A 10991-nucleotide genomic window follows, 5' to 3' on the forward strand; every position below is an offset into this window, starting at 1 on the left:
CCTAATTTCACCATTACTAAACAAATAAAGGGTCTGACATCATCATTCACCGTCTGATCGAAAAATCTTCTAGTTTAACGGCTACGATGGAATCCATCAAGTCTCTACATAATAACCGTTGCCTTTATTTAATTATTCCCTCCGAGGTGACCGGCGATCCCCGGTACGTAAACGTACGGAACTACCGCGCCCGGATTTACCGCCGTCTCTTTAAATGCTGGAGCGAACCCCCTCGCTCTCCTCTTCCCCCACCCTTGGCTCCTCCACTGCCTCCACCGAGAAGAACCGCCGATCGAACGGTCCACGAACGAGATCGGGCCATCCGACGGCCCTCCTCTTTCCTCCTTGTAAGTCTGTGATCCCCCGTCTTCATTTCCAACTCCTCTGTTGCTTAGTGTAGAGTTCAGACTTTCAGAGGTTTGGATCAAAGATTGAGGGTTTTGAGAGAAGAATTTCGAAGCCCTAGAATTGAGATCGGCTTCGATCTGGTCGAAAATGGGGAAGGCCGGGAGGGATTGGATGCAGATCTACGCGATTTACGGCACCGACGAGGGGCAGACGGTGGCGTTTCTCTCCTTCCACGCCGCCATCTTCGCCGCCGTCTCCCTCCTCCTACTCCTCTACTTCGTCCCAATCTTGGATTTCTTCCATTCCCTCCTCCCCGGCGTTCCCCTTCCGGCGATCCGCTTCGCTGCCGGTTTCACCGGCTCCGTGGCGGCCCTGTCGGCTCTGTGCCTGCTGTTCGCCGCCGGCAACGTGCTGTACTCCTCGGTGGCGCTGCGGTGGGAGATGGCGCAGCGGATGGTGGCGGCGGTGCCGGACTGGGTGGCGGTGCGGACGGCGCTGGACGTGGGGTGCGGGCGGGGGATGCTGCTGAACGCGGTGGCGAAGCAGATGAAGAAGGAGGGGTCCGGGGGCAGGGTGGTGGGGCTGGACCGCCGGCGGGAGACGGCGGTGGCGGCGCTCCGGCGGGCGTGGGCGGAGGGGGTGCAGGAGTACGTGACGTGCCGGGAGGGGGACGCCCGGCGGCTGCCCTTCCCGGACGCCTACTTCGACGTCGTCGTCTCGGCGGTGCACCTCAGCGGGCTCGGCCGGATGGCAGCCGGCGGCGGCGGGTCGGCGGCGGCAGCGGCAGCGGAGAGGGGGAGGGGGCTGGGGGAGGTGGTGAGGGTGTTAAAGCCCGGAGGGGTGGGGGTGGTGTGGGATTTGGTGTGCGTGCCGGAGCTCGCGCAGAGGCTGAGGGAGATGAGAATGGAGGAGGTCAGGGTCTCGGATCGGGTCACCGCCTACATGGTTAGCAGCCATATCGTATCGTTTCGGAAGCCCACCGTCGCCTCCGTGGAGGCCCAGCAGCCGCTCGATTGGAGGGCCACCATCGTTTGATTCTGTTCACAAGGAATAACAGAACCATACCTCAAAAAGTACCGTATTGGTGGTAGTTTTTTCCCTGAAAGGGAAGAAAAAGGAACCTCAACTGTGAATTTTTGGAGTTAGTGAATGGTATAGGATGCTTGGATTCATAGACATAAAGGATATATATGTGATGTACAGTGGCTTTAATCTTATTAAGGTTGCAGCTTAATATGCAAAAATAAATGCAAGTTTTGTTGGTTGCTAAAATAATTATCTGTTTACATTATTTTGGGCTGACTATAATTATAATTTCTTGTTATATTGCAATAGTGTTATCATTATTTTTTTAAAAAAAATTAGTGTGATGCATAAGTATTCTATACTGGGGAATGTGGTTTAGCTAACTGTGCTTGCATATACGATTCTTCTTTGTGAGAAAGTATTGGATTTTTATATTGTTATTGTGATGTTGAAGAATTGGATCAAATATTGTTGGTACATAATCTAATAATCTCGCATGTGTTTGTGTAATTAGGCAGATGAAGAATTTATATTTTTATGATGATTTGTTTGCTTATGGAACATGTTGTACTTATATATCAAGCACTCATTTGGTTACATATCTTAATTTTATGAAAGAAGTTAATGAGAATCGGATTGTCATGTTCTTATCAGCACTATTTTGATTATTCATTTGTGGCAATCTTAAGCAAGTATCAAAGAAGTGAAAAATATGTTAAAAAAAAAAAAAATCAATGATCTACAATACTACATAATACTTTTAAAGGTTGCCTTATGGATTTAGGTATCATTTTGATAGTTCATATATAAAAATCATAAAAAAAAATTTCCATGAATTTGTATTTTTAACTATTAAAACTTAGACTTTTAGAAGGTATTCGGGCTCTACAAAGAGCAAGTTAAAAATTAGAAAAGTATGAAAATAAGAAGCCTCAAGAATTTTATTTGAAAATTCTATACAAAGTTGAAATTTTCAGATTCCATGATCTTTTGAGATTTTATGGCACAATGAAACAACTTGGATTATAATTACTATGTTAGCTTGGTGGTGATACCCTTCCTTTTACTAGCTGGAGTTACTGGGTTCAAAACAAGAGTGGTATATCCTGAATAATTCGTTCCAACTAACTTCTTATAGGGGTCGGATTTCTCTCCCAAATAAAATTTTTAGGTCAAACTAGCCCACGTACTAAATTATTTGAATGGGACTTCTTAGATGGAACTCCCTCCTAAACTCAAAAGTCAAAAAAAAACCCTGAAATATCATGATTTTATAATATATACAAGTGCAGCCTAAATTCCTTTGGTGTTTGATCACAGCCTAACTGATCATAATCCCATCCAAAAGCAATAAAAAATATTGTTTCTTACTTTTGCTATGGTCATCCATAGAGGTTAAGGTCCCCAGTAAGCTTCTCAATAGGAAAATAAAAAATGGATATGACTAGGACTAAGTTATAAATCAAGTGCCTCCTTCCAATCAGAGAGTAATCACTAATCAAGCAGCTAGCCCGTTGTTGAGAAAGGATTATCTTTTCTAGAAAGCAATTTGTGGGTTAATATTATTGAGTGTGGATCTTCTACCAGGGTCTAAATGGATCGAATTGATTTGTGACCCGACCCGCTTAGACTCAAGTCGGCCCGATATGAAGGACCCAAGGGCCAGGTCTGAGTTTACTAATTCTGATCCGACTTAACCTTGTTTAATTTTTATGGCAATTTTTGGATTTCTTACCCTATGACCTGACCTGATCCGACCCAAACCCGATATACCATCAGGGCCCGCAGAGGCACTTCAGGGTCTCTATATCTCTATTCCTCTAATCTTTTCTTGTATTTGATAATGAGAGGAATGAAAGAGATTGTTTTTTGTGTAGTGTCCAATGGTATGAATTTTATATTAAGACTTAGCTTGGTTATATTAGTGTCCATGGACTTACCCAACCTGAATAACCTCTTGGGTCAGAAAATTTAGCAGTAGACCTATTCTGACCCAATCCGATCTTCTATTGGATTGATCTGGGTCTAACATTAGGATCCGAATAAGGAACCGGGTTGGATCTGGGCTACTCATGATCAGGTGCAACTCGACCTATTTGCACCCCTACTTTAGATTGAACCAGAAAATTTCAATATCTCATCAAAGGGCAACAAGACCCAGATACGACAAAATGGTACAATTGACCCAAAGGATTGGTAGGTCGAGGAAATTTAAATCCCTATTTAAAACCTTACTTTCAAATTCAAATAGAGGAACGTAAGCCTAACTAAAAACATGGGAGCAGTTCCAAGACTCAGTAATTTTCAATGTAGTGGTGATATAAACTTGAGGACAATAAGACTGGTGCAAGCTAGCTTGATTTGGGCGTATCTTGAAGCAAAACTTTTGGGCCCCAAGGAATATGGACAACACTAAACAGGTTGAGTCTTGCAACTTCCAAATTTCATGGGCATCAGACATAATTGGGCTTTGGAATGGATTGCTCTCGAGCTAGTGTCTGATACTCTAGACTTGCTGCAGGCTACTTGGTTCAAACCATAAAACCCTTCTTCTCCTCCTCTTTTTTTGTTTCTGTTCTCTAATTTTTTTTTTATTTTTAAAGGCCGAAAGAGCTCATCCACCACCCATTATGCAACCTGTTCTGAGCCTAAGCCCCCCCAATAAAAACAGGGTCTTGCTAACTAGGTGTCAGAGCGAGGGCCACGCATTCAAGAAAACTATTCAAGCAAGCACTTGGTGCCATCATCTTATGCAATTTTAAAGAGAGAATTCCATGCGATTAGACCTTGTTTTTGCTTCATAACCTTTTTGTAACTGGACTTTTGGAGTCTCAATGCAACATATCGCCAAACATTTTGAATTTCAGTTGATTAAAACACTTGGTATTAGCCATTTCTATGCTCCACTTATAGCATCTTAAGTTTTAAAAATAAATTAAAGACTTTATGCTTGTTGGGAATCTCTCTCTTCTTTTTTATTCAAGAAAAATATCAAATGTCACTTATCTAATCACCATTCAAATTGCCAATTTTATGTATAGAAACATGTGATTGGCTACTGGTACTTAGGTTTCTACAATCACCTACCTATGCCCAATTATATTTGGGCAAGTTTTTAGTGCCACATAGGATTGGTAAATAGAGCAGAGGTGATTTATAGCAGCACCTTCTCCTAATAGCACAAATCATATTTGTTCATTTTTAGTCAAATACAACACTAAGTACGAGGAAACTTTGTTAAACATTGAGTTAGCTACTATTTCCAAAGGGCTTAATTACTTCAAAACCCCCAAAATTTTTGAAGGTTTTCATTTTTTTTTATCCCAAACTTCGATTCGTTACAATCAAGTCCTCAAACTTTAAAAATGTTGCAATTTCTCTGCCAGCTGCTGCTTTCGTTTGGTTGCCGACGCGAAAGTGCTCACATGCTATCACGTGACACGTTATTGAAGCTAATGTGATAGGATTTACTGATGACTAAGCTCCTTTCCACCTTTCCCACGCTTTCTCTGGCTAGGATTTCTAGTTCTCTTTTTTTTTCCCTCCATGTCCCTCCTTATTGTCCGATTACAGCTTATGTGTTTCATTTCAAATGAAGATCATTCATCTGAAGCACCACATCAAGAAGCTAACTCCAAAAGGTCATAAAAACCTTCGTTGGAAGCTCATGGACAAATACTGAAAATTTTATTCTAAGCTACCTCAAGAGTCAACTCCAAACTTGCAACGAGTCAACCCCAGAAACATTGTCGCTGACTGATAAACCTTTACGAGCTAACTCCAACAAATCACAAGTGTAACCTCAGAATAGTCTCAGAGGACAGATAGAAAGCCAAAAATTTTATCTCATTAACGAGTCGACTCATGAAATACTTGAGCCGACTCCAACTTAGCACGAGTCAACCCCAAACAAAGGTGAGTCAATCCCATAATGGCTACAGAAAAAAGACAGAGAGCTATAAAAATCACTGCATTAGCGAGTCGACCCATAAAATTCACGAGCCGACTCTAGTAAAACTAGAGTCGACCCTAGAAATAGTTGAGTCGATCCCAAAACGGGCAAAGTGGGAAGACAGAAAGCGGCGTAAGACAGTCTATTGAAGAGTTGACCCTTAAAATCAACAAGTCGACTCCTGAAAATCTCGAATCAATCCCTGAACCGAGAGAACCAATTCCACAAATGCCACAGACAAAAGACAGAGTGCAGCAAAAACATAAGCAAGCTCGAACCGACTTTTGAAGATCCCGAGTCGATCCCAGAAAATAGTGAGTCGACCCCTCTGTGCCTGACAACTATAACAACTAGTTTTTTGTGAGTCTAAATGGCTATTGTTATCTCACAATGGCTCTATTAACTGTCTAACGACTAGAAAAAGCGTTCCAACCTTCTTCAAAGAATATAAATGAATGGAAACATCAAAAAAAAAAGACAGCTCACACACTACAAAAATAAATTCACTAGAACCAGAGAGAGTTTCAACAAACAAATCATTTAAGAGCTTTTATTATAAGCCAAAAAGATCACATCCTTAATTTCATAGAGTTCATGAAGCACCTTCAAGAGTATTCAAATTAACCAACAAAGCCTAGCTCTATTTATTGCTTTGTTTTTTATTGTTTTGGAGCTATATTCATTGTAACAATATTTATTTTTTTCTATTCTTTGTTGTAACAAGTTTCAAGGATTGAAACTTGGAAAAAAAATCCATCCAAACCTGTAATTGGATTGTGTTGAGCCTGGGATAGGCTCAGAGAAACTTTTGATTAATTTTCTAAAAAATCAACTGGGTTATTTGTGAACCCAAAAAATAATCAGTAAAGTTCTGGTTGATTAACTAGAGAAAATTAACCGAGTTTTGTTATGAACCCGAAAAATAACTAGGCTGTAATTTGGATCATAGATTATAGTAAAATTTTCAAAAGTCTTGGAGAGTGGATATAGGTGCAAGTTGACACCAAACTACTATAATTTTTTTTTGTTTGCTTTGTTTGTTTTTTTCTTGTTTTAATTCCATGCATATTTACTTAGTGCTTATATGCCGATTTAAATATTTATTTGTTAAGCAAATAATTCTGTTGCATTATTAGCTAAAGTTTTTTTTTGAAAAAGACCTCCTTCTTGGGCTGCATAGCTGGGCAACATCGTTTTTATTATAGAAGGATTCATATTTTAGGTACTTCACATGGATTGGTCCTAAAAAAAATGGTCAAGTAAAAGCAGCTCTTCTTGAAAAGAGGGATAAAGCTAGGGATGTGAAAACTAAGGTGGGAATATTATCTACAATTATAGGAAGATATGGAGGAGAAAGTTCTGATTTGAAAAAGACATGTATCAGAACTAAAAGGAGAGGTAATCGGTTTGTTAGAAGAGGCAGAGGTTTTAAAAAGAGAGGCTATCGACATCAAAATGGAGGCAGTTAAGGGTGAAGACTAAATGTGCTATGTTGAGAAGGGAGCTAGCAAAGTGTGCTACAAGGGAAAAGATTTATGTGGTTGTAATGATACTTTCATGGGTTGTGCTAGCAATTATGCTTATATGTTGGGGGAAGGACATATCTGTGATTATGTTATATTTTTGAAAATTAACTATGTAATAAATATTTTGTAATAATCTTTGTAAGGAATGTTATCATCTTTATAATCAGCTTTGTAATGAATGTTTCGTAGTCAGCTTTGTAATCCACTTTATATGTAATGTAATGGTTTGATATACTTTTACACAGAGCTGCATCATGTGTGGTCAATATTCAGATATTGATTTTGGCTGAAATGGCCTACGGGACGGTTGGTATCTTCCCCAGGACCTCACCCAAAAGGAAGCTAGAAGGTATTATTTGGGTTCCTTAGTCCTGTATAAGTACCGAAGATCTCTTCGGTAAATAATTGATGTGGGACTAAACACACGCCTGCACGGATCCGCACATACTCCTTCCGTTTAAGCCCTGATGTCTTTGTCAGGCTAAGAGTTCAAATCCATTCAAATCTAATTATATGCACCATGATAGGCCCGTGGTCAGCCTCCATTAACCCGTGTTGCATGTCCCCTAATCCACATAAGCTCTGATACCATTTTTCACAATCCATGACCTCTCCCAAAAAGGCTAGCCAAAAGGTATCATTTGGATTCCTTACTCCTGTATAAGTACCTAAAATATTTTCGGCAAATAACTGATGTGAGACTAAATACACGCCCGTGCGGATCCTCACAGAAACATTATGCACAAAGAACTTTATATATAATGTTATTACAAATAGTTTTTGGCTGAAACTTTTTGCCCACGACACGTGTAATGCTATTACAAAAAACTTTATATATAAAGAGCTGCAACATATGCACATGAATGTCCTTCTTTAAACCTTATCAAGAACTTTAGTAGCTTAAACCAATTTAGAGCTGCATCATATGTCTTAGATCGTTTTGCCTACCAATTCAGTAGATTGAACTCTAGTAGATTATCTTAGATTGAGACTTCAGTAGATTGTCTTGGATTTAGTAGCTCAAGCCAATTCAAAGTTGCTTGATTATCTCATATTGAGACTTCAGTAGCTCAAACCGAATAACTTAAAGTGGCAAGTGAAATTGAGTTAACACTATATGACTTCCAAGGTAAATGAAACTGATAAGTTTTAGGGCTCAATTTCAGAATTGAAACATTGAAATTAAGCTTGTTTTCAGAGCTTTGACACTATTAAAATGAAGCTCAATTTGCGGATATCTGAAACTTTTAATCAGAGAGTAGTTCTCCTTCGGAAATGAAGTGTCTAAATGGAACTTTGAGACTGACCTCAGTTTTAGAGTTTTGAAACTTTGAGAGCTTACTTTTAAAAGGAAAACTGAACCTTTGAAACATTGATTTTAGACAAAAGATGAGCAAAAAGTTTCAGCTAAAACTTTGAATCAAAGATCAATTTCAGCTGAAACTTTAAGACTAAGCTCAGTTTCAGTGTATAGTTTCAGCTGAAAAGACTAAAGCTTAGTTTCATGTTGCTGGAGTCTAAATCCTCATGAACATTATGAGCTATAGACAATAGTGCTCAATTGATAACCCATTAAACTCATGAACAACTCAATTGATAACCCATTAAACTCATGAACAATATGAGCTCTAAAGCCTCATGTCATTTCTGTCTAGTAGTACAAATGAGTTATGAACAACAAATTGAACTCATAAACATTCTTTCATTCAAGTTATTAAACAAAGTACAACCGACTATATATCAGAGCTCTAAAATATTGAACTTATAATTCACATTGACAACAACGTCTAATAAAGTACAGAAAAAATAAACATAAAATAAACAACAACTAACAACACATAGGATATTTATTCATAGATAAAACACAAAGACTTAATATTCAGACAAAACAAAACACTGTCCACTGACAGGACATTGATCCAGCAATTGTTCCAAAATTTGGTCCCCCCCAAGACCATCCAACGCATTGACCCTACATGTTAGTCCCCTCAACAATGCTTTCCTGAATGCCTGGTTGAGAAGAAATAGGTTGACTAGATATATTAATGATGGTGTTCCTTCCGGCATCTAAATGAGCTCTTAGTGATCCCCTTTTAACATGCCTTCTACCTTCCCTACTCAAATGCCTCACTTGGCCTGGGCCCTGTAAGAAGGTGACAGAGAAAATGAAATTAATATGAATCTTACCATATAAAATCTTTATCTAGTATTAGGTAACACAGAGAGCCCATAACCATCTCGTAACCTTTCATGTCTTGGCCGTTTTCTAGTTTTCTTGGAGCCTTGGTTATGCTACTGCTGCTCATTGCCTGGAGTCCTTCTCTTTATGGGCAATTTTGCTTGACTTTTTGTGCTGGTTGTAACCTAGCATAAAACAAGAACAACTTGTCAAAGATTAACAAGAATAAGTTGTAACCTAACACTAAGTTAAATAATGAGTTAGAATACTTGATGATTAAACAAGAACAACCTAGTTTTTTCTTGGACTGCCTTTAGGTCTCTTTGATGTTAGTTCATGAGTTAGAACACTTGATGATGCCTCACTTCTTTTAGGGCATCCTTGGTTGTTATGACCTCTTTCAAAGTATATTTGATAGGTCATGTCTTCCATCTTTTAAAAGCTTGTGAGGGTTCTTGGACTCCTCGTGTGGGTCCTTTCTTTTACTTTTTTTGGGCCTACCTGACATTATCCTTATAGGTGGAGGTAGCACTACTACTGCACCAGTCCTAAGCCACAGCTTCTCTCCATTATTGTAGAAATAGCACTCTGCTACATGAACAAATTGGTAAAACCTTTTACAAGAATCTTTAGTATACCAATCTGCTACATAATCCTCAATAGCATCATTCCATATTGTAGAAATAGCATGAATGCATGGTATGCCCATTAGATTCCATGCATTGCAAGCACAACTCCTATCCAACAAACTAACTTCATAAGATTGTCCTTTGTATGCCACTTCATATTTCCTATCTCCATTATAGATTGTCTCACACCACCTACTTTCAGCTTTATTCTTGTCAATTTTTTTTAAAGCCGAGGGTATATTCTTTTAAGTCATTGTCAATATCCTCCTTCTCCTTTGCCATCCTCTCTATTATTGCCCTCCTTATATCTCCAACCATCACGGTGATTGGCTTCTTCCTTGCCTTTATCATGTATGAGTTGAATGTTTCTAGCATATTTTGTTAACCACATCATCTTGTTGAAAGGGTTTGAAAAAGGCATTTACAAAAGTTCTTGTAATACCCTCTGTAAAGTCCGTCCATGCCTCCTTTGATAACCCTTTCATCTCATCCAAGAAATTATGGAAGTTCCTCTTCTATAGTATACTTTGCAGCCCTAAAGAAGGTGGACTTCAGAACTCCACCCTTATACTTTTTCCTCTAACTGTCATATATTTGCCTTGCACAATGTCTATGCTCGGCATATGGCAGCAAATCAGTAACTGCTTGTACCAAACCCTATATAGAAACATGGAATTCAAGTTAAAGTTCAAAAATAATAACATTAGTAAGTAGCTACAATGTAAATTTTTACCTTTTGTTGGTTACTGATAAGTATCCAACAATGTACATTTTTACCTTTTGTTGGACATTGATAAGTGTCTAACCCAACCCATCTCCAAGCCCTAAATCCTCAGCCAAATGATGAATGAACCAATTCCAAGAGTCTGCATTCCACCTTAACCAGAACCCATGCAATTAAGAACATATGTTGTTGGCATCTCTACCAATGGCATGTAGCAGCTCATCCTTACAAAACCATTTTAGAAAACATCCATCAAGCCCAAAAATGAGCCTATAAGCTGCCAATAATTTCCTTTTAAGTGCTTTAAACCCTATGTATAACTTCTGAAGCTGGACTTCATCATCAGTCCTATCAATCTTCAAAATCATCATGGTGCTCTTGTTGCTCCTTCTAAGCTCCTCATAATAATCATATAGTCTTGCATAATGGTTGTGGTGGGACCCTCTAATCTTCTCTAGTGCTATTTGCCTTGCCCTCCAACACTTGGTCACAATTACATCTTTATATTTTGTCCTGATATCATGCTTTATGTCCCTTGGCTTATATGTAGGATATACCCTCAGCTTCTTTATAAACTTCATTGCAATTTACTTGGTAGTTATTTGCC

The 10991-nt window shown here is 39.0% G+C and overlaps 1 protein-coding gene across 1 annotated transcript; it reads left to right on the top strand.

Moving 5' to 3' along the window:
- Positions 1 to 249: 249 nt before the first annotated feature.
- LOC103695709 (uncharacterized) lies at positions 250 to 1623 on the top strand. Its single transcript, XM_008777099.6, has one exon. It carries the CDS (start codon positions 496 to 498, stop codon positions 1381 to 1383), a length of 888 nt encoding a protein of 295 aa, XP_008775321.3. The 5' UTR covers positions 250 to 495; the 3' UTR covers positions 1384 to 1623.
- The last annotated feature ends 9368 nt before the right edge of the window (positions 1624 to 10991 follow it).

The sequence above is a fragment of the Phoenix dactylifera genome, chromosome 8 (assembly GCF_051530095.1).
Source record: "Phoenix dactylifera cultivar Ajwa chromosome 8, Ajwa_hap1_PhDact_Kaust_v1.1, whole genome shotgun sequence".
NCBI classification, from domain to species: domain Eukaryota; kingdom Viridiplantae; phylum Streptophyta; class Magnoliopsida; order Arecales; family Arecaceae; genus Phoenix; species Phoenix dactylifera.